Raw genomic sequence first — 25,321 nt, forward strand, 5'->3', positions numbered from 1 at the left:
AAAGATCTTAACATTTACAAATTCTTCCCCCTCCTTTAATTACATCCATCTGACAAAAGAAAGATTATTCCATTGCTTTCAGGGGAAAGCAATGCAGACTGGGAATCAGATACCTACTGTCATTAACCCTTTCTCTATTTCAGTTTTATCATCTATGAAACAATGATATAACCCATCTCATTAAACTCCTGTGAGGATTAAAAGAAGTAGTGACTACAAAAGGACACAGTATGCTACAAAGGCAATGGACATGTGAACATTTTTCTATGATTGATAGGAATATAAATGACTCAAGTAAATCAATGTCTACTGCTGGAAGCATGGATTAAAGTATTTTAATGGTGACTCAGTATTGTGTGAGAACTTACTGTTCCCCTGCTTAAAATTCTTTAATAACTTCTCATTACTCTTAAGATAAAGATAAAACTTCTACATGATCTGACCTGCCACCATTCCTCCTCATCACCTACCTCTAGTCCATTCACACTTCACATTCCAATCATAACAAACTACTCGCAGTTCCCAATTAAAGCATACCTTGTGAACCTCCTTGTCTTTGCATGAGGTATTTATTTTCTCTTTGTCTGGAAAATCCTCATCTCTCCTTAATTCTTGCCCTACATAACAAACTCCTTAAGCTCAGACTCTACAATCAAGAAGTTTTCTCTTAAACATCCAACCTTTCATTCAGTAAATGGTTACTTGCCAGATGCCATGGATACAGCAATTAACAAGTCAGACATAACCCTTGGCCCCATGAAGTTTTAGCACACTGTACTGTATGTAACTGTTTGTGCCTTCATAAGCCTGGGACACTCTTAGGAGTTGGGACAATGACTGATTTATTTCCTATATTGTCACTTCTCCACACAGGACCTGGCACAGAGTGGGGATTTTGTAAATATTTAGTAAATCAATATGACAAAACCACCTCTGTATAAGAGAAAACATCAGGTGTAAAGAATAGCAGTATACTTATACATATCATAGGCGTACTATTTGTAAGACTCTTTCAAACATCAGCATCTCATTTTATCTGCTCTGAAAAATGGAATTTGTAAGTTGAGAGAGGCAGAGAGACCTTTAAGGTCATCTAGCTTTTTTTTTTTTTTTTTAAATTTTAACTCCAGTATAGTTGACATACAGTATGCAATAGTTTTCAACAATTGTATACCTTATTCAGGGCTCACCATGATAAGTGTACTCTTAGTCCCTATCACTTATTTTACCCACCCACCCCCACCTGCCCTGTGGTAACCATCAATTTGCTCTCTTATAGAGTCCGTTTCTTGGCTTGTCTCTCTCTCTTATTTTTTCTTTGTTCATTTGTTTTTTAAATTCCACATATGAGTGAAATCATAGAATTTGTCTTTTTCTGACTTATTCCTTTTAGCATAATACTCTAGCTCCACCAATGTTGTTGCAAATGGCAAAAATTCATTCTTTTTTAATGCCTGAATAATATTACACACACACACACACACACACACACACACACATGTATATACACCACATCTTCTTTATCCATTCATCTATCAATGGATGGTTAGGTTGCTTCCATAATTTGGCTATTGTAAATAATGCTGCGATAAACAGCATAATTTGTGTTTTTAAGAGCACCTACGTGGCTCAGTGGGTTGAGCATCTGACTTCAGCTCAGGTCATGATCTCACAGTTCATGGATTTGAGCCCCGCATTGGGCTCTGTGCTGACAGGTCAGAGCCTGGAGCCTGCTTTGGATTCTGTGCCTCCCTCTCTCTCTCTCTCTCTCTCTCTCTCTGTCCCTCCCCTGCTCATACTCTGTCTCTCTCTCTCTCAAAAATAAATAAACATTTAAAAAATTTTTGAATTTGTCTTTTTATATTCTTTGGGTAAATATCCAGTAGTGGAATTACTGGATTGTAAGGCAGTTCTATTTTTAAATTTTTGAGAATGAGATCATCTAGCTTTATTTCCCAGCCAATTCATCAGTGTAATATCCCTTCAAGTGACAGGCAGTCACTACAATGTCAGAGGACAGAATGAATGACTTTAAATGAACAGAATCTGCTCCCTTCAACAATTAGTCCTAATCCTGGTTTTGTAGACCATACCAACAAAAAAGAGGGAATTCTCTTCTAAATTCAGGTATTTGAAGACACGTCTAGCTAAGGCAAAGTGTATCATTCTCATTTTATTGATGAAAAAACTGAAACTCAGAAAGGCAACTTGGCTTTCCAAGGTTCAAAGCTACAAATGAAAAACTGAGTCTAACCAGTTCTGGTTCCAAGGTTAGGATTTCTGGAACACTAAAAAATTAAATCTGGAAGGGATACTTAACAGTTTATTAAGTCCAGTTCCTTTACTGTATAGGTAAAAACTATGAGGCCTGGTGGGGTGAGGGGCAGTAGCCAAGATGAGTTTTTTCCAGCCCAGGCTCTGCATCTACCACACAGTCTGGATCACTAACCACCAGGTCTGCCCATATCAGAATAAAGAAAATTAAGACTTACCAAAGTGTTAGAAGAATTATAATCTTCAGCTGATTTATCTGCAAAGGGAAAAAGACAAGGGACTCAGTCAGTAAACAACTACAATTAATCCATTCTTGAGGGCTAAGGAAGCCTATCCAGTCAAGCACTTGCCAGGCTGAGAGAATAATGGTATTACTAGTACTATGGGCCCAACACCAGGCTAAACCACATTAGATACATTACCTCCTTTAATCTTCACTACAGTTCTGAGTACTATTATTATGTCTACTTTTATAGATTTGGAAACTGAGGTTCAGAGAAGTTAAGTAATTTGCCCAGGGTATACACAGGTTAAACGGGAGTCAAGATTTGAATCCTGGTCTAATTCTAAATACTATGTCAGAACTGTGTCCACATCATCAACTGTATCATCATCAGGTCTCAATGGTCAAGGAAATTTCCTGCAATCTAAGAAAATGGAAAAGAATTCATGTCCTGAGCTATCCATGATAAATCATGACCAGTTTGTGGCTTCAACTTTTAGAAAAGATCCTTCTACATGCATGTCTATTCCCTATAGGGAAAAACTGAGAAAAACTAAAGTTTAAGAAAAGAGAAGCATTAATCATGTCAAGTCTAATTTAAGGCAGGGTCTTATTTCTAAGAACAAATTCAAGTTTCCTCAATGAGGCAATTACCAGAGTTCAATGATTCCAAAATGTAAATTTTTTACATTAACATCTATGAAATAGAGATGTGTCCTATAATCAAAGGCATTTCATGGTTTAATTGGCAACTTTTTTCTCTTTAGTGGTATATAAAATAATTATGCAGGTTTAGAATTAATGATATCTTAGATTTAATGAAATATGAAACATAGACTCAATGGAGATCTTAGCAAGAAAATAAGTTTAAAAGCCAAATATTATGTTTGGTTTATTCTTTAATTCCTACAGGCCTTAGAAGAAACTGATTTAGCCAGTTCAACACCAATGGAATTAAGGAGAAATAGTCTACCAAACCCAACATATTCCTCACCAAAAACCAAGTCCAGAGAATGTCCAAGATCCCAATTCCATCATATAAGAAAGTGTCAGGTACAGCTTCTTTGATCCTATGACAAACCATGAACCTATAAGCTATGACAATATATTCTTAAACCCTGAAAAGCCAGCTATACCCAGGAGAAATCAATTCAGGATATACTCTAAACATAATTCCATCACATAGCACTTGATTCACCCTGAGTAAATCACTCCGTTTTTCTGAGGCTAATTAATTTCTCTGAGTCTGTGAACTGGGGATAATAGTCCTTGCCATACCAAGCCCCTAAGACCATCATGAGAATCAGTGAGATAATTCATGTGCAAGCATATACAAGTTAAAGTAGCACTCTCAGAATCAATAGTATGAGAAGAAGGGAAACAGGTAAAGGAGAGAGATGACATTAAACAAAAACTGTGCTAAGGGCACCTGGGTGGCTCAGTTGGTTGAGCGGCCGACTTTGGCTCAGGCCATGATCTCACCATTCGTGAGTTTGAGCCCGGCATAGGGCTCTGTGCTGACAGCTCAGAGCCTGGAGCCTGCTTCAGATTCTGTGTCTCCTGTGCTCTCTGCCCCTCCCCCACTCACGCTCTGTCTCTCAATACTGAATGAAAGTTAAAAAAAAAAAAAAAAAAAAACTGTGCCAAATATACAATATTGCCTAGAAATGGCCCTGGTCTTCAACTTCTAAAAAACTAAAAATTCTGCACTTGCATGTGCGTGCACACACACACACATTTACATATACACGTGTGTGTAAATTTATATACATGGAAGAAGTATGAACACATATCTAAACATTCTATACATATATACTGTTATTCATATATGCACGCAAAGGTGAACATATACACAATTACCTGAATGTGTGTATCTATATACATATTAATTCATGAATACCTAAGTGGTCTTTAATTCTAAACGTATGCAAACCCACAGAGCTATGCTTCCATATACATATCTGGTACTTGTACACGTCTACACACACGTACACATAAACACAGAGATTCTTCCAAAGACTCTGCTGCTAAGACTTTCAAAGCCAGCTTCTAATCTGAGGTTCATGACAAACACCTTAAAACATAAACTCTAATCTTCTGACTAGAAAACTCTCCCACCCAGCACCTCTCAACCCTAATTCCTCCTTGGAATGACCCAGTCCCTCAATGAGAGAAGTGAGACAGAGCCAACAGAGCCAGACGTGAGGAAGGAAATACTGCTGGGAACACACATGACCCTCTCCTGGGTACCACCATGGCAGCATGGGCAAAGCTGCAGTTTGTCATCCTCACCATCTGTGCCCTTTGATACAAGCCAGACACTTGCTGGGGAAAGCATCCTTCAAAATCGGCTAGTTCATCCTGGTTCTCACCTTCCCCAACAATACTGCTCTTTGAAAGAGACAGCATGAACACTGGAAAGAGTACCAGACTTGGAGTTAAGAGACCAGTTCTGCCATTAATTTAGCCATATTAGAAAGGTCTTTCTTGGCTTTAGTGTCTACAAAACAAGGAGGACCTGGAAGTAGTATATACGGATGATACATCTTGCTCTAACATTCTAAGATGCTACTATAAAAGGCAAGTTTCTGGAAATGTAGGCCTTCTAATAACATATCCAGGAAAAGGAAAATGTCCCTGCTATGGGAGGAGGTGCTCCAGATAGAGTTCCTAGAAGCAGATAGTAAACTCCAAAGGTGCTCGTCTAGGAATTAGGAGGTCTGGATTCAAATCCCAATTCTGCCATTAAAAACACTGAAAGACACAGTCTGTTACGGAGAGGTACATCTAAAGAACATATATTATTACTGGCCTATTTTACATCTGAGTGATAAAAATTAATTCCTTGAGGAAGAAATTGGGCTTGCCTACTTAAAAGATACACATGAAATGTGTTATTAAATAACAATGATATTAAAATTAATAATGGTAATGATAGCTACATTTCCATGGTGCTGTTTACAACCTATAAATAACTTCCATACCAGTGAGCTCATTTATTCCTCATTACACTCTCTGGAGACAGAAATTATTATTCCCATTTCGAGGCTATATATACATATACCATGCTACTTATAAAGAAGGTGCAGTTTCAAAATACTCAGGTTTGATGCAAAAACTCATCATTTTGGCTCTCAAATTCCAAAAGTCCATCTTAGTTAAAGTATTGTCTCCACTCTTTCCAATACTTTCTCCTCTTACCCCATACCAATAGGCATGTGGAGCTTTTCCATCCAGGTGAAAACATTTTTTTTTTCCCTAGACTATTCTGGATTCAATCCCCATACCTGTAAAGCTCATGTACTTCTGGCTGTTGGAGGTCTTCTTTGAGTTATAAAATTCCAATACATCCAGAACAGCTTGTGGGTTTTTCTTCTGCTCTGACTTAGTGATATTTGATGTTTGAAGCAAGCGAGCCCACTGCTCTGGCATTCCCTATAAGAGAGACATACAACGTTGTCAGGAAGGCATAGTTAGAGGGGATCCTGAAGGAAAATCAAAGCTAACTCTAATACCTGCTGGCAGTTAAAGACGGGTTTAGTTACTTCTTTCTCTCTATACCCTCAGAGCTCTATATAAGCCTTTTTTATAATACCTATCTCATTGGATTAGTCATTTCTTGAGATGTTTGCCCTTTCACTAGGCTATTCCTCCTTCAGAACAGGAACCATGTATGATTTGTCTTTATATCATCAGTGCCAAGGAGCCACTTAACTAAGGTCTACTTAAGAAATGGTGATTCAAAGCGTTTTCTGATAAAATTTTAGAGATGAGGAAAATGTCCCTCTCATGAATATAAGAACATAGTAATGAGGATCTCAGGCAAAGACAGAGGCATCAGGAATACTAGGGTAAAAAATGAATCTACATAGTCATATGTAAATTCAAGTCTAAATGTAGCCTTTAATTCCTTTAAAGGCTAAAAGAAAAAGATGTAGTCATCTTTCTCCCATCAAACGTCTTGCATAAAGTAGATGTTCACAGAGGTCCTGCTGACCTGGCGGAAAAAGCTTCAATAGTTAAGGAATTGTATTGCTAAAGCAAAGTACCCTTGTCAGGGGTTGAATTATGTACCCCCATAGTACATAGTCAGAACTCTCAAAGATCAAAGGCCTTTCCGTGACCCAGGACTTACTGTAAACTCCCCTGTGACAGCATCAAAACCAACGTGAATTGTGTGCTCAAAATCTGAAGGAAGAGAAATCTCTGGCCGTTCCTTCTCCTTCTTTTTATTTGCTGCAAGAGAAACAGAGAAAAGGAAATAAAAAACAAGGACATTATTACTTTTTTTTTTTTTTTTTTTTTTGCTCATTTAACTGTTTTTTGAGCTGTAGGCTCCTTTAAAGGCTAAGGACCGTCTACTTCACATATGTATTGACAAGCCAAATGCTACATTTAGATTGGAGTAGGTGCTCAAAACATGATTAAAGACTTATTTTTTTGTTGAACTAAAGTAAGAAAGGGATAGAAAGAATTTTCTTCAAATGTTCTTCAGATCTAATGAGCCATTTGATCTAGGGTGAGTAACTTTCTTTTTCTGAACACTGGTTTTTCCATCTCCAAAGAGAAAGCTAAGGCAGATGGTATCTAAAGATCCTTCCAGCCCTGACATCCTACATTCTATGAGCTTCTATGACCTACATCCCACTGGTTTGGTATTTGATTATGGACTGCTTTAAGGTTCCCTAAATTACAGAATTTTAGGTCTGGGTGGTATTTTAATAATATAAATCGCTAATATTTTATCAGGTGCTTACGAGGCAACAGTTTTACTTACGAGGCAACAGTTTTAGTTCTTTACATGTATGAATTCACTTTAGCTTCATGGCAACCCTAGAAGTTAGGTACTATCCTTATTTTGCAGATAAAGAAAGTGAAGCACAGAGATTAAGTTACTTGCTCAAGATCACATGGTTAGTAGTTGGCAGCATCCAGGCACAAACCCAGGCAGTCTGGCCCAGAGCCTGAGCTCAAAACCACCATGCTGTGCTGCATCTCTAGGCTAGGACCTTAACGGATCATTAAAAGAAAAAGATGTAGTCATCTTTCTCCCATCAAACGTCTTGCATAAAGTAGATGTTCACAGAGGTCCTGCTGACCTGGCAGAAAAAGCTTCAATAGTTAAAGAATTGTATTGCTAAAGCAAAGTACCCTTGTCAGGGGTTGAATTATGTACCCCCAAATTCATATGTCCCAATTCCAGGTACCTCAGAATGTGACCTTATTTAGAAATAGGGCATTGCAGATATAATTAGTTTAGGTTACAATAGGTCATACTGGAGTAGGAGGGACCCCTAAGCCAATAAGACTGGTGTCCTTACAAAAATAAGAAATGTGGAGACAGATGCACACAAGGAGAATACCATATGAAGATGAACAGAGAAGTCAGAGTGATGCTGTTTCAAGCCAAGAAACACCAAAGATTGCCAGCAAGCCACCAGAAGCTAAGGGAGAGCATTAAACAGATTTTTCTTCACAGCCTTCAAAAGGAACCAACCCTGCATACAACTTGATCTCAGAATTCTTGTTTCCAGAACTGAAACAATCCATTTCTGTGGTCTAAGCTGCTTAGTTTGTGGTACTTAGTTACAGAAGCTCTAGTAAATCTAACCCTCTTCCAACTAAAAGGAGTTTCAAGGTCTTGGTATCAGGCTAGACTTCAGCAGCCATCTGCAAATGTAATCCCACTGAAACAGGCTTAAACAGCTTCCAAGGCTCAGCCAGATAATCTTTCTTCCTAGATGGGGACCTACAGAGCCCAAATTTTAAAGAGCTGTAGAAACCCTCCTTATCCCTTCAACGAAGGCTCCTCCTCCTTCAACGTTCTAAGGAGAAGACATAGGAGAAGGCCATCTGGTCTAAACTTCCAGGGAACTCCGTACACATACCTGGGAGAACTGGGTTCAGAAGCTAACTGCAAAAGCTACTATTAATTGAGCTCTTAACATGTGCCAAGCATGTGCTAAGAATTTTATACGCATCATATGTCACCAAATACTCCATACAACCCTACGAAACAGATATTAACATCTTCATTTTATAGGTAAGGAAACATAAGTACTTATTTTTAATAATTTGCTTTATCATTCCTGAGTTTCAGTGACAAGTCTATCCTAAAAACATTATAAATTGGCCATGGAGGCTCATAGGCCTGTGAGGCAAGATTAGAATATCCTCTCTTTAAGGCAAGTCAGCAAAGAAAGCCCAGGAACCCTAAGTCTCCAGTGTTCCCCACTATCAATCTCTCAATGAAATCACCAGAGTTTTCTCCTTGTAGACATTATGTTACATACAGTCACAGTCAAGGCCCAAAGTCCCTGGCTCCATGACAAGACATTTTCCCTCCTAGAAATGCCCAGGATTACATGACAGCAAAGCTAAAACAAACAAACAACAACAAAAAACAAAAACAAAACAAAAACAAAAAAACAGAAACAAACAAACAAAAACATTGTAAGCCCAAAATTCACCTCTAAAAAAATTCACTGAGCAGTACTGAAGAACTTGGCTAGGGTCAGACAAAGGCTGAATGCCAGGCTTGTCTGAGCCTACCCTTGGAGATCAGATTAAAAGTATAGGCTGAATTATAGCAATCAAAACAGCATGGTGCTGGCACAAAAACAGACACATAGATCAATGGAACAGAACAGAGAGCCCAGAAATAAACCCATGCTTAAACAGTCAATTAATCTATGACAAAGGAGACAAGAATTTGGATGGGGAAAAGACAGTTTGTTCAATAAATGGTGCTAGGAAAACTGGACAGCTACATATAAAAGAATGAAAGTGGACCACTTTCTAACACCAAACACAAAAATAATTTCAAAATGGATTAGACCTAAATGTAAGAGATGAAACTATAAAAATCCTAGAAGAGAGCACAGGCAATAATTTCTCCAACGTTGACCGTAGCAACATTTTTCTAACACTTCCCCTTGTCTCCAAAGGCAAGGAAAACAAAAGCAAAAATAAACTATTGGGACTATATCAAAATAAAAGCTTTTGTGCAGCAAAGAAAACCATTAACAAAAAAGGCAACCTACTGAATAGGAGAAGGTACTTGCAAATGATATATCCAATAAGGGGTTAATATCCAAAACATGCAAAGAAGTGAGGGGCACCTGGGTGGCCCAGTCAGTTAAGTGCTCAACTCTGGATTTCAGCTCAGGTCATGATCTCGTAGATCATGATGAGATAGGGCTCCACGTCAGGGTCTGTGCTAACAGTGCACAGTCTGCTTGGGATTCTCTCTCTCTTTCTCTCTCTCTCTCTCTCCCTCCCTGTGCCCCTCCCCCACTTGCACACAAGCAGGTGCACACATGCATTCTCTCTTAAAATATATAAACTTTAAAAAAAGTACTTATATAACGCCACACACACACACACACACACACACACACACACACCAATCTGATTTAAAAATGGGCAGAGGACACAAATAGTCATTTTTCCAAAGAAGATACAGATGGCCAAGAAACATGAAAAGATGTTCAACATCACTCATCATCAGGGAAATGCAAATCAAAACCACAATGAGATATCATGTGACACCTGACAGAGTGGCTAAAATCAAAAAGACAAGAAATAACAAGTATTGGTGGGGATGTAGAGGAAAAGGAAACCTTGTGCACTGTTGGTGGGAATGTAAATTGGTACAGCAATGTGGAAAACAGTATGGGGTTCCTCAAAAAGTTAAAAATAGAACTACCATATGATCTAGCCATTGAACTACTGGGCATTTACTCAAAGAAAACAGAAACACTAATTTGAATAGATACACACACCCCTATATGTGCATGTATCTAAGCAACCTAAGTGTCCATTGATAGATAAATGGATAAAGAAGCTGTAGGTGTGTGTGTTTATATACGCACACACACACACAGGAATATTATGCAGCTATAAAAAAGGGATGATAGTGCCATTTGCAACAACATGGATGGACCAGAGGATATTATGCTAAGTGAAATAAGTCAGACTGAGAAAGACAAATATCATATGATTTTCACTCATATGTGGAATCTTTAAGAAAAATGAATCAACAAACAAAAAGCAGAATTAGAGCTATAAATACAGAGAACAAACTGATAGTTGCCAGAGGGGAGGGGGGTCGGGGATGGGCAATATGCGTGTAGGGGAGTAGGAGATAAGGCTTCCAGCTATGGAACGAATAAGTCACAGGAATAAAAGGCACTGCATAAGGAATATAATTAATGGTACTATAATAGCACCATATGGTGACAGATGGTACCTACACTTGTGAACATAGCATAATGTGTAAACTTGAATCACTATGTTGTACACCTGAAACTAATGTAATGTGTGTCAACTACACTACAATACAAATCATTTTTTTAAAGTATAGGCTGTAGACGAAAACAGGTGGCCAAATCCACAGTTAAGGCCCCAATGCTCAAGAGAGCTGCATGCATGTATATGATCCACTTGTTCTATTACCTTTCCAGGTTGACTTGTCTGAACCTCACTACCAGACTGAACATTCCTGGGCAAAGAAAGTACCAGTATACCTTATAGCACTTGAATTACGATAATCACCTTCATTTGTATCATGCTCTAGTGCTCACATATATTATTTCACCAGAACCTGAAAACAACTGTGTGATGAGCAGGGCAGTGGTTAAGGTGCCTATTGAGAGAAGAAGAAACAGAGGTTCCAAGAGGTTAAATAACCTGCACAAGGTCACAAGTTAGAAGCAGACCTGCACCCAGAACTGGGGTCTTCAGACTCCCAGCCACAAGGCCCTCCTATTCTGTCACTCTGCCTCTTATAGACTACCGCTGCTCATGATTATGTGATCTCTCCTCTTTCTCCCCATCTCTCTTAAATTCAGTCCCCAGGTTACTAATGATTTCCTCTGCTATACAGAAATCAAATTTATCCACTCTTTTCCATTTTCATTGTTACCACCCCCTTTCAGGCATTGTTATCTATGGCCTGGATCATTCTAAAAGTCACCTGTCACCTGCATTCTGGTCCCCTCCAATGCAGACAGCAGCCAAGGTGATCTATAGTCTTGATATTCCAAGCAGCATCAGCACAACTTGGGAGACTACTGGGAATGTAGGATCTCAAGCTCCAAACCAGACCTACTGAATCAGAATCTGAATTTTAATGAGATCAGAAACGATTCATGTGCATATAAAAGTTTGAGAATCAAGAGAATGAGAAGACAAGCCACAGATAAAAGAAAATATTTGTAAAAGACTTATCTGATAAAGGACTGTTATCCAAAATATATGAAGAACTCTTAAAACTCAACAATAAGACAAACAACCTGATTAATAAAATGGGCAAAAGACCTGAACAAGTAACTACCAAAAAAGATATAGAGATGGAAAGATGTGCAACATCATGTGTCATTAGGGAATTGCAAATTAAAATGACAATGAAATACCACTACACACCTTGAAAATATCAAATGCCGACAAGGCTATGAAACAACAAGAATGTTTATTCCTTGGGGAACCTGGGTGGCTCAGTCAGTTAAGCATCTGACTTCGGCTCAGGTCATGACCTCACGGTTCATGAGTTTGAGCCCCATGTCAGGCTCTGTGCTGACAGCTTGGAGCCTGGAGCCTTCTTTAGATTCTGTGTCTCCCTCTCTCTCCACCCTTTCCCTGCTTACACTCTGTCTCTCTCTCTCTCACTCTCTCTCTCAAAAATAAATAAACATTAAACAATTTTTTAAAAAAAGAGTGTTTATTCCTTGCTGGCAGGAATCCAAAATGGTAAGTCACTTTGGAAGACAGGTTGGCAGTTTCTTACAAAATTAAACCCACTCTTACCATACAATCCAGCAATTGCACTCCTTGCTATTCACCCAAATGAGCTGAAAACTTATGTTCACATAAAAACTTGCACATGGATATTTATAGCAGCTTTATTCATAACTGCCAAAACTTAGAAGCAACCAAGATATCTTTCAGTAGGTGAGTGGATAAATAAACTGTGGTTCCTCCAGGAAATGGGATATTATTTAGCACTAAAAGGAAATGAGCTATTAAGCCATGAAAAGACAATGAGGAACCTTAAATACATATTACTAGGAAAACAAATCAACCTGAAAAGACTATGAACTGTATTATTCCAATTATATGACATTCTAGGAAAGGCGAAACTATGGAAACAGCATAAGAATCAGTGGTTGTCAGGGGTTAGGAGGGAAGAAGTGATAAATTAGTAGAGCACAGAGGAATTTTAGGGCAGTGAAACTACTCTGTACGATACTATCATGGTGGATATATGTCATTATTCATTTGTCCAAACCCATTGAGTGTACAACACCAAGAATGAACCCTAACATAAAATACAGACCTAAGGTGAACATGATATGTTGATGTCAGTGCATCAATTGAAACAAATGCACCACCGTGGTACAAGATGCTAATTGTGGGAAAGGTTGTACATATGTGAGGGCAGGAGGTATATAGTAAATCTGGATACCTTCCACTCAATTTTGCTGTGAACTTAAAACTATGCTATTAAACAAAAAAGTTTCAGAAGCTCCACTCTACAAACTTGTACGCTCTTTTAACCTCCTGCTACTTATGTTTCACACACTCTACACCAACTACACTGAATCAGTTATGTCACCAAACATAATGGGTTCTTTTACACCTCTTCACATTTTCTCAAGCTACTCCCTTTACCTATGAATCCTGCCTTTCCTTTTCCCTTCCCTTGCTACCTCAGCCTTTATTTATCCCTTTCAGGTCTCAACTTAAAGGTCATCTTTTCTCTGAAGTCCTCCCTGATCTCTAGGTTTGGCAGTCCTTCACCCTTTGCTCTGTTCCCACAGCACCATTATAGTAATTGCCTATTTTAAGGGTTTCTCTTGGGAAAAACCACACTGAGTCCCAAGTGCAGGGGCCATGTCCAATTCATTATGGATCCTCAATGGCTAGCACACGCCTGGCACAAAACAGGTGTACAGACAGCGAGTGAAGAAAGTAACAAATAACCACATACCTAACTCAACTTGGCAAGGAGTCTAAGGAAATCTGCCTAAAACAGGCAAATTCTTTCCAGGACAGGAATAAATGTTTCATTTTTACAAGATCTGACCTGACTTTCACAATCCTTGTTACCCAGCCATCATCAGTCCTGTTTGAAAACCCTGCTCTGTGGGAGCTCAGTACACTGGCCCAAAGAAATTCTGAAGTCCTAATGTCTCCACAGACCCAGCCAGGATAACTGGGTAACCCTGATGAAATGAAAATCCTGATGAAAAATGTGGTGGGAGGAACAAGAAGGTTCTAGAGTTCAGGCCAGTTTTGCCTCTACACACCATACAGTCCAGATTCTCAGCTTTCCCATATGAACAATGGAGAGAATGGATGAGATGATTGTTAAGGACCCTTCTAGCTCCTACATTCCATGAGTCTATGAAAACAGAGGGATGAATACTCTCAAGACTCTGTAGCTGGATTCCTCTTGACATGGCATCCTACAGTTTTTAATAGGTACTCCATTCACATCATCTCATGTAATTACCACAATCCTGAGGGGCAATTAATTTTACTTATAGATTAAGTAACTGAAGCACAGACTTGCCTACAGTTATTGAAGTGACTGCAATTCAAAAGGTGTGGCTTCAAAGCCGAGGCCCTTTACATTCTATTTTTCACCTTCCCTAAAGAATTTCAAGTTGAGTCAAGAAAATATACTTTGGTATAAAAGGAAAAGAAATAATATTAAATAAGGACTTACCACGTGTAAGATACCATAACTTAACACATTCTTTTCCTGAATTCTTATAATCCTATGAGATAGATTATTATGATTGTCATTTTACAGATGAAGAAACAAAAAACAAACAAACAAACAAACAAAAACCATTAAATAATTTGCTCAAGCTCACACAGTTAGTAAGAGCTGGGATTTGAACCCAAGTCTGATTCCAAAGTTCCTTTCCTCAGTGTCTTAATAAGAACTATTTGCCTACATGCCAATTGCTAGAGTTTAAGCTATTCAGCACTTGGCAATTTCCCTTCAAGAAGCAGCTGTTTTTAGAAAGGAAAGGCCAAGAGTTTAGCAGGACCCAAATAAAGCAGTCATTTATGACATAAGTCCATCTGTCTTACTCATAGCTAGAATGCATGGGACATGTTGCAGGGCTTTGGAACTGCTTATTGTTCCTAAATTTCCCCTGATCTAGTCATTTAAAAGATGGTAGGGAAAAACAACTTTTATGTTTTTGTTTTTTTAATGTTTATTTTTGAGAGAGACAGAGACAGAATGCGAGTGGGTTAGGGGCAGAGAGAGAGGCAGAAACAGAATCCAAATCAGGCTCCAGGCTCCGAGCTGTCAGCACAGAGCCTGATGAGGGGCTAGAACTTACGAGCTGTGAGGTCATGACCTGAGCTGAAGTCGGACGCTTAACGGACTGAGCCACCCAGGCGCCCCTTTTATGTTTTATTTGGATTTGTATTTTATACTTCTATACCTTATATTTTTACATATCATTTCTGATTTATGTTATTAATATACTATATAACATGCCATTATAGGCATAGAATGTCAAATACAAAAGAAACTCCAGTAATGGAGACACAAAAAGAGAGGGGCTTAGAGGATGAGTAATCTATAGAAAAGAGCCCCAAGGAAATGAAATCATTTAACACATGAACATACAGAGTAATGCTGAAGTTGGCTTCCACTGGTCACTTTTTGTCCCATAACCTTTGCATATACCTCCCATATTCCCACCTCCAAGTTTTTGCTCTTTTTCTTCTCCTTACTTTGGAATGCTCTTCCTCCCAATCTCCCTGTCAAATTCTCAGTCATCTTTTAAAGACTGGTCCAAGTCCCACTTACTTCTTCCTGACTTTTCCTCCCTCTGTGAATTCCCAAGACACTGAGTCTGCCACACCACCATGCATTTAGTCATTTCCTGTCTTGTATGATTCCTTGCTATTTTAAAGACTTACTCCTTTACTTAAAATGTAAGCTTCCTGAGGACCATAATCATGGCTTCTAATTATGATCGTTATACTTCCAAATCTTCCATTGAGGACCCAACACAGAATAGGTTAATTCAAGAACACCCCCAAAACATTAAGAAGTAACCTTAGAGTCTGTTATTCTACTTCCTGAAGTAAGAGGCCCTAAGAAGTAAACTGACTCACTGTATCACAGAGCATATGGTGGTAAGACTCAGTTCACCCGATCAAGTCTTTTACCCTTTGTGATAGCCTCTGATCCTTACTGACTGATTTGACTGGAAGCAACTACTTACTGAAATAACAGTTTAACACAGAGCAGAACGAGTATAAGAAAAGAAGGGCTTGGCTGAAGTGGGAGAGGAGGGAAGTACAGGGGGGAAAAGAACCCTAGTGGGCAGAATTTATCCTGCGTGCCATGCAATTTAGGCTGAGTAGTCACTGACTGGAGAGCATCAGCAGGAAACAGGACACCTGAGGCAGGAAAGCAGGACAGAACTGGAGAAGCCACCTAGTCACAGAGCTACCTGGCACTCAATGAATGCCTTACTGGAAGTAACAATCACACTCACATGTGTATAGCCCTTCACAAAGCCTTTTCACAGTCACTGCCTCACTGGCTCCTTACAACAACTCCAAGAACCAGACAGCATAGATTATCCCCATCTCAGAGCTGAGAACACTGAGGTCAGGAAGTTAAAAGAAATCTGTCCTGGACTAGGAGTCAGTGGAGGATGGATCCAGTATTATCTTTGCCATTAATTCACTTTATGACCCTAGAAAAGTCACTTTCTTCTTCTTAGGTCAAGTCTTCAATCTGCAAAATAGGTCAATGATCCATGTTCAGGTATAGATAAAGGTAGGTAAAAATCACCTTTCTGGAGAAGATAATACCTGAAAGAAATCATGAAGAATAAACAGGAGTTGGTCAGGCAGAAATGGAAAAGGGCATTCCAGAAGGAAACAGAATAAACAAAGGGCCAGAAAACAGTGATCTTTGCCCCAGCTTTCTATCTGCCCAGCAAGTCAACCAAATTTAATAAGCTCTTATTAGAGATGTACTCCAAGCATGGGACTGAGGGATGATACAATGGAGGAAATAAAGCAAACTCAGGATACAGGTAGTCCCAGATCCCAAGGCCACAAACGTCAGGCTGCCTGGGACAACTGCTGCTGCTGCTAGCACATTTTTCTATGATGACTAGTAAGTATGAGTCTAGAGGAATCTGACGAAAACCTTGATCTGCACAACGACTTGTAAGTGAATGTTCATAGCAACATTATTCAAAATAATCAAAACACAGAAACCAAAATGTCCCTCAACTGATGAACAGATAAATGGTATATCCATACAACAAAATATTATTAAGCTGTAAAAAGAAATGAAGTCCTGACCCATGCTACAACATGGATGAACCTAAAAACATCATGCCAAGTGAAAGAAGCAAGTCACAAACGGCCACATATTGTATGATTCTATTTATATAAAATGTCCAGAGAAGTCAAATCCATAGACAGAAAGTAGATTAGTGGTTGCCAAGGGGAAGAAGGAAATATGGCGAAGTACAGGGTTTCTTTTTAGGGTGGTGGAAAATGTACTGGAATTAGAGCATTGTGATGTTGTACAATCTTGTGACTATACTAAAAACCACTGAACCGTATGGTATATGAATTATATCTCCGTATTTTAAACAAAGTAAATGCAATATGCCAGAAGAACAAAATAAAGGAGAAAATGTATTTGCTAAAATTTTATATCCAATTGTGATTAAACATTCATAGCAAACTAGGATTATAAGGGAATCCATTTAATCTAATAAAAGCTAATTACCAAAAACACTAGCACCAACATCAAACTTAATGGTAAAATGTTGACAGTTTTCCTCTGAGATTACAAGTAAGATTAAGGGTGTCACTGCTATTTATCACAATACTGAAGGTATTAGTCAGTGCAACTAGGAAAGAAAAGAAGAAGGATTAAAAAGGAAGAAACAAAATTATCACAATTCACAGATAATAGGATTGTGTATATGAACATAGCAAAAATTCAAATAGAAAAATCTTCATAACTTATAGTAGATAAAGATTCCAAAAACAGAACAGAAAACATTAGAAAGGAAGTAATACATTTAGCTATATTTAATTCTATCAAAGACACCATGTCATACATATATCAAAGATACCATTAAGTGCATAAATGAAGATATTTGCTATATATTCAACTGGCAAAAGGCTTATATCTAGGTAAGAACTCCTGAAAAATCAATAAAAAAATTTTTTTCTTAAATGGGCAAAACACTTGAATAAGCACTTCACAAAAAAGAATATCCAAATGGCCAATTAACATGAAAAGCTGCTCAACCTCATTAAAGACTGACAAAACTAAGTGGTGACAAAAAAGTGAAGTGCAACTCTTATGCATGACTGGTGGGAATATAAACTGAACAGCCATGTGTTTGAACTTTGAATTTTTTAATTATCAACCAAAGTTTAGCATGAGTATCTGCATGATCCAGCATTTTCACTATGTATATGTACTCAACAAAAAAGTGTGAATACATCTATAAAAATATGCACAAGTGTGATCAGAAAACATTACCCATAAGAGTCTACCACTGACACCAACCTGATGTTCATCGATAGTACAATGGAAAATAATCCTATAAGAGAATATTATATAGCAATGGAAATGAGCTAAACTGTATGTAAAATTGCAGATAAATCTTATAAACAGTGTTAATCAAATGAAGACAAAGAAAAGAATATACATTGTATGATTCTGTGTATAGCAACTCATTAATGGGTTTACCTTTGGGAAAGAGAGAGATGTTAGTGCCTGCAAGAGAAAACGAACAGAGCTTCTAGGGGGCTGCTTATATCCTTTTTTGTTGGACAGGTTAGTGGCCACATAGATGTGGTCAATGCAACACTAAACTGTACACTTCTGAAGCGTGCATTTTACAAATAAAGGTGAAAGTTCAATGAGGGGACCTATAAGAAACCATGGTTCATGAGCCACATACGAACTTACAGAGCATTTAGTCCAATTTTTTTCATTTTATTTATTTTTTTAAAGTTTATTTATTTATTTTTGATGGAGGGGAAGGGCAGAGAGGGAGAGAGAGAATTCCAAGCAGGCTTCACGCTGTCCGTACAGAGCCCGACACAGGGTGTAATCTCATAAACCATGAGATCATGACCTGAGCCAAAATCAAGAGTCAGATGCTAACCGACTGAGCCACCCAGGCACCTCCAACTTTTTCATTTTAAAGACAGGAAAGCCTAGATAAGTTCAGGAAGTTGTCCAAGGCCATACAACAAGTAAGTGAGAACACTGCAGGAGGAACCAAACCCCAAACAGAATACTTTATACTATTAATTCCTTAGAAAATCTTGAACATATAACTGGTTGCCAAGCTAAACTCCTAGTATCATATGTACATCAGTGCTTCCAACCCTGTGGACAAAAACTATGTAAGTGAATCAGAGAACACAGAGGAAGAAGGGAAGAAAGGGAAAAAAAGGGAAAAGAGAGAGAATTAGAATAAGAAAGAAATGAAGAGTATCTAAGATTTGTAGTTTTAAGAGGCTTACCTTTTTGGCCTCAGTTTCAAATATATTATTTGTTCCAGAGATCCAAGCCCATATCCAGAGCTTAGACTCCTGCTTCTGACAGATATTACAGAGAACTCTTGAGAACTTCTTGGGAAACCTGTTCTTGGGTCTGCTTAGTCTCAATGCCCAAAATAGCTTAATCTGGCCTTCCCATTAGCCCTATCTCAACCAACAGGAAATACAGACCTATATGTGGACAGAGAAAGGTAGCTTACCCCAAAACCATTTTTTAATTCTACCTTAGAGGAACCCTGTCAAGAGCTGCTATTTTGTAAATATCGTAACAACTCTGAAGTGTTAATCACAAGATTCCAAAAGAAAACTATGACTGCAAGCAATAATAGCCACCAAAATTTTACCAAGTCTTAACACGGCTTACTTTGCGTAACATTTTTCACATCTTTAGTCTCATAATCCTTACAACAGTTCTATGAGATAAATATTATTGTGTACCAATACTATAGGTAAAAGAACTGAGGCTAAGAAAGGTAAAGCAAGTTACCAAAAGTCTCAAAGTCAGGGATGGGCAATGGCGACAACTTCAAGTGCTTAAACTCCAACATGGTTTCTTTTGTATGCACTGTGCCTTCCCCATATTGCAGACTAAATGAATATGCCAGTAAGTGATAGAATGAATGTCATTCAATGCAAAATGAATGTTTTAAAGCAAAAGAAACAACCAAATCAGTTCTACTAAAGGCGCTTGTATGAATATCTCTAGGATGGGAGCCCTCAAACACTATATGGTGTCCAAAGACTTAGAAGAATGAAAGGGTATGGTCCAGAAGTCAAGAGACAATGATTCAAATTCAGACTCCATGCACTACAACTATGCAGCATGTGCCCCTGGGCAAGTTGTTGACCTGCTAAGCATAAGAGTATCAGTGCTTTACAGTGGAATCAGCTTCAATCCCAACTCAGCTACCCTCTAACTAGATCACCTTGGGAAAGTTACTTAATCACTGTGAACCTGAGTTTACGGACTACAAAATGGAAATATTTATCTACCTAAAAGGGCTGGTATATTTTACAAACATCAAAGCTCCTAAAATACTGTGTGGAAATTAATAGGCATTCAATAGATAGTAGCTGGGTTATTGTTGTTACCATTTTATGGTTATTACTATTGTGTTATTACTATTTGTTATTACTATTTTACTATTATTATTATTATTATTATTAATTTCAGGATCAACTAAGGTAAAGAAAATGTATATGCTTTATAAGCTAAAGAGCTTTACAGAATGAGTTATCATTAATGTGAGAGAGTTGCAGAGTAAGAGTTCCCAACCTACTCATTAAGACAAACTGTGGCTGTGAAGAAAAAAGAAAGAATCATCCTGATGTCATGTAACTAGAGATGACTAGCTTGAAGAAACAAAGTAGAAAAAGAAACTTGCAACCTCACACATCCTGATTTAACCCTATCTGTAGTCCATTTGGTTTTCAAACAGCATGGGAAATGAGGCTGACACTGCCAAATCCTATGGTGCGGTATAGCCATCCGGGTTTCAGCACAAATTACTGGCCTTATTTATTTATTTATTTATTTATTTATTTATTTATTTAAAAAAAAATTTTTTTTAATGTTTATTCATTTTTGAGACAGAGAGAGACAGAGCATGAATGGGGGAGGGGCAGAGAGAGAGGGAGACACAGAATCGGAAGCAGGCTCCAGGCTCTGAGCCATCAGCCCAGAGCCTGACTCGGGGCCCGAACCCATGAACCGTGAGATCGTGACCTGAGCCGAAGTCAGACGCTCAACCGACTGAGCCACCCAGGCGCCCCTGGCCTTATTTATTTTTTAAAAAGATTTATTTTTAAGAAGTACCTCTCATTGGTTCAGCGGAGTTAATCTGAGCTCAAGGCAGTAAAACACTCCAAACTTGGGAGAGATAAACACTGACGTAGTTCAGTTTTAAAATTAACTTTGCTCAACTCTTCCCAAGCCTGGAGAATTCCACTTTGGTTGTGAAAATTCAGCCAGAAAAAGATTCCAAACTAAATGCTGCAGGACTTCTTAGAATAAGCCAAAGGCTCCACACCCCAACCACAGGTACCAGGCTTTCCCACATAGAATTCTGCAACCCAGCGCCACCTATTACAGGCCTTCAATTACAGCTTCTTCCAATTATTTATGCATTTCCCCAGGCACACACTGAAGCCGTGCTGGAGGTCAGCATTAGGTAATGCCCACAAGCATTCTAACCATTGCCAGCTCAAATCTCAACCACTACTGCAGGCCACAAAGACTCTTCTTTCTCGTTTCCCAAATCTCTTTAGAGACCTAAAACTACCACTCTGGTAATTTTGGCTCCAAAAGTCCGGGTAGGACCTAGACACCTATTATTTTTTAAAAGCACCATGGGTGAGTCAGATGAGTAATCTGGGTTGAGAACAACTAACAGAGAGAGTAGGTTATGCTATAACAGATACTTTAGGAAGATTTAGTTCCACACTCATCTCGACCACTTTCCAGTTGTGAGATCTTGAGCAATTTAATTTTCTCTAAACCTCAGCCTCCTCAACTGAAAATGACTTGTGGGCATCAGATTAAAACAAGAAATGAGTTTCCCATTAAGACAAACAAACAAAACCCCTCATATTTGTAATGTTTTACAGTTTAGAAAATGTCTACTACTTTATGTCTACTATGTCAAATGACAAAAGCCTATTCATGATAGGGAATTATGATTATTCCCACTTTACAGATGAGGATACTGAGATTAAAATCAACTGGTAAAAGGAAAAGAAATCACAGAATAAATGTCAGAGATAGGACTCAATCTGGGTTCTCTAAGTCCAGTTCTAGACCATTTCTAGACCAAATACTTTAGTAAGGGCATACCACTTCAAAGACTGCCAACACTGGTTTGTATCCTGCCAGGACTAAATGAGGCACAGGGCGAAGGGCAAAAATGCTTGTTGTTTGAAAGATAATATCAACAAGTACAGAATTAAACTGAACAAAGGATCCAAACAAAAGGGGAAAGAAGCACTTATTTCATTTTGATGTATGCATTAATTATAGCCATCTAGGTAGGTGTTCTTTAAAGGGGTGAAATCTCTGGGCTCAGGGCATGCATAGAAAATCTGTAACTGGGGGATGAAAGAGAGGTTACTAGATTATTTCACAAGAACTACTTATAACTCTATGCTTTCTACATCTATGCTTTGAATTTATAAAGATACAGCTTTGATCTTGAGCTATGAGATTTATTTTCGGACAGATTTGACCAAGGATCACTCAGCGAGAGTGTCCAAGCAAAACCTCTGGGTCTACAGCTTTATCGTTAATTAAAGTACTTTACAATGGCCTACTTTCTTTCCACCTACATATACAGCCCAATCCAATTTCATCTTTATAATCTTATTTATAGAATTACAGGATTTCAAAACTGTAAGAGACTTTATATGTCTACTGGTTTGACTCTAGTTTTTTAGATAAAGGCACTGAAGTCTACAGAGAAATAACTGACCCAAAAAAAGACAGCCAATTTATAACAGAACTAAGACCACAACCCAGATATTCAGAACCCCACCTCCCCATTCAGTACATAAGATCATCCCTTTCGTTCTCAATGATGTCTGAGGGTTATACTTGTACCTGCTGTTTTAGGCAAGAATCTTCTTTTAAAAAAAAAGGTCTTAAAACCATACAATTCATCCATATAGTGTAAAATTCAGTGGCTTTTTGTATATTAATGGAGCTAGGCAACCATTCTCACAATCAATTTTAGAACATTTTCATCACCCCAAAAAGAAACTCCATACCTCTTAGCCATCACCCTCTGATCCCATCCGCCTCCTCCCACAGCGCCAGGCAACCATTCATCTGTTTTTTGCCTATGGACTTGCCTGGACATTTCATATAAATGGAATCATGTAATATATGGTCCTTTGTGACTGGCTTCTTTCACTAGCATAATGTTTTCAAAGTTCCCCCATGTTGTAGCATGGATCAGAACTCCATTTCTTTTTATTACCAAGTAATATTTCTTTGTTAGGATATGCCACATTTTATTTATCCACTCATCAGTTGATGGATATTTGGGTTGTTTCTACTTCTTAGCTATTATGCATAATGCTGCTATAAACATTCATATGTAAGTATTGTGTGAACATGTTTCCATTTCTAGGTCATATGGTAATTCTATGATTAATCTTTTGAGAAACTGCCAGACTGTTCTAAGTGGCTGTACCATTTTACACTCCCACCAGCAGTGTATGAGGGTTCCAATTTCTCCACATCCTTGTCAGCACTTGTTATTCTATAGTCATCCTAGTGGGTGTGAAATGACATCTCATTGTGGTTTTGATTTGCATTTCCCTGATGACTAATGATTTTGAGCATCTTTTCATGTGCTTATTGGCCATTTGTATATCTTCTTGGGAGAAATGTCTATTTGGATCCTTTACCCATTTTTTAATTGAGTTGTCTTTTTATTGTTAAGTTGTAATAGCTCTCCATATATGTATGATACAAGTCCCTCATCAGAAATATGATTTAAGAAAATTTTCTACCATTCTGTGAGTTATCTTTTAACTTTCCTGATGGTGTCCTTTGAAACACAAAAAATTTTAATTTTGATGGTATCTATGAGGCAGGAATCTTAGTCAGCAAGAACAATTCCAACTTTAATTTTAAAAGTCCTTTCTACTATATGTAGAAACTTGGGCCAAGGACCTACTTATTTATAAAGTTCAAGAATTATTGTTGAACCCAAAAGACAAATAAGCCAGTTAAGAAATGGGCAGAAGACATGATTAGACACTTTTCCAAAGAAGACATCCAGACGGGTAACAGACACATGAAAAGATGCTCAATATCACTCATCATCAGGCAAATACAAATCAAAACCACAATGAGATACCACCTCACACCTGTCAGAATGGCTAAAATTAATGACACAGGAAACAACAGGTGTTGGCGAGGATGTGGAGAAAAGGGAACCCTCCTTGACTGTTGGTGGGAATGCAAACTGATGCAGCCACTCTGGAGAATAGTATGGAGGTTCCTCAAAAAATTAAAAATAGAACTACCCCATGAGCCAGCAATTCCACTCTTAGACACTTACCCAAAGGATACAAAGATTCCAAGGGATACATGCACCCTGATGTTTACAGCAGCATTATCAACAATAGCCAAACTATGGAGAGAGCCCAAATGTCCACTGACTGATGAATTGATAAAGAAGATGTGGTATATATACATTGTGGAATATTACTTGGCCATCAAAAAGAATGAAATCTTGCCATTTGCAATGACGTGAGTGGAGCCAGAATATATTATGCTAAGCAAAATAAGTCAATCAAAGAAAGACAAATCCCATATGATTTCATTCATATGTGGAATTTAAGAAACAAAACAGATGAGAATATGAGAAGACAGGGCAGGGAGAGAGGAAAGGGAAACAAACCACAAGAAACTCTTAATGACAGAGAACAAACTGAGGGTTGATGGAGAGAGGTGGGGAGGTGGGCTAGATGGGTGGTGGATACTAAGGAGGTTGCTAGTTGTGAAGAGCAGTGGGTACTGTATGTAAATGATAAATCACTGAATTCTACTCCTGAACTCAATATTGCACTGTGTGTTAACTAAAATTTAAATAAAAAAATAAAGTTTTCAGCCACTGGGGAAAAAAAAAAAAAAGAACTATGGTTGTTAAAGCACAATGTTAAAAATAAGCATCCACCTAAATTGAGGGATACAAAGTGACTATATATGTGGGAGAAGATTCTAGGGCAGGGTAATACCACCTAGATCATAGCCCCTGTATCCTAGGAAGTTAACCACTACTACATAAATAAATTAGCCAGAAAATGAAAGCTAAGCAACTTACCCCTATCTCTTCTATCTAGGCCCCCAAAGGGCTCACAATGAAGGTGGAATAGAGGAAAGGGTAAACACACACAAAGACACAAGCCCCAAATACTCAATAATAATCCTCAATAGTTCTCATTTCAGTTATTCAAGAATCATTTCCTATACGTAATATCACTGCCTATTAGACATCTCTATGTCAAGACATCTCAGATGCAAAGTGCCTAAAATTATCTTTTCACCTCAAATGCGATGTGTTTAAAGTCATCATCTTTCCTGCTCTCCAACTACAAACCTCCTGACTTGTTCCTCTTCCCGTGTTCCCTATTTGGTTAATAATACTATCATCTACCATCTTATACTGATCTATAGTTATGCAGTTATATTTTTCTGCAACGTACGATATTTTCTGCAATTCACAT

General features: G+C 38.2%; 1 protein-coding gene across 4 annotated transcripts in view; it reads right to left on the bottom strand.

The window, feature by feature from the left end:
* PAK1 (p21 (RAC1) activated kinase 1) overlaps positions 1–25,321 on the bottom strand; it is a 154,551-nt gene that overhangs the window by 41,315 nt on the left and 87,915 nt on the right. For all 4 annotated transcript variants that reach the window (XM_053203734.1, XM_027039617.2, XM_015073877.3 and 1 more), the window contains exons 3-5: positions 6,633–6,733; positions 5,785–5,932; positions 2,493–2,530 (exon numbers count right to left, since the gene is read on the bottom strand). In XM_053203734.1, the coding sequence (XP_053059709.1) occupies positions 2,493–2,530; positions 5,785–5,932; positions 6,633–6,733 (287 nt within the window). The remainder of the gene's footprint in view (positions 1–2,492; positions 2,531–5,784; positions 5,933–6,632; positions 6,734–25,321) is intronic.

The sequence above is a fragment of the Acinonyx jubatus genome, chromosome D1 (assembly GCF_027475565.1).
Source record: "Acinonyx jubatus isolate Ajub_Pintada_27869175 chromosome D1, VMU_Ajub_asm_v1.0, whole genome shotgun sequence".
Classification (NCBI taxonomy): Eukaryota; Metazoa; Chordata; class Mammalia; order Carnivora; family Felidae; genus Acinonyx; species Acinonyx jubatus.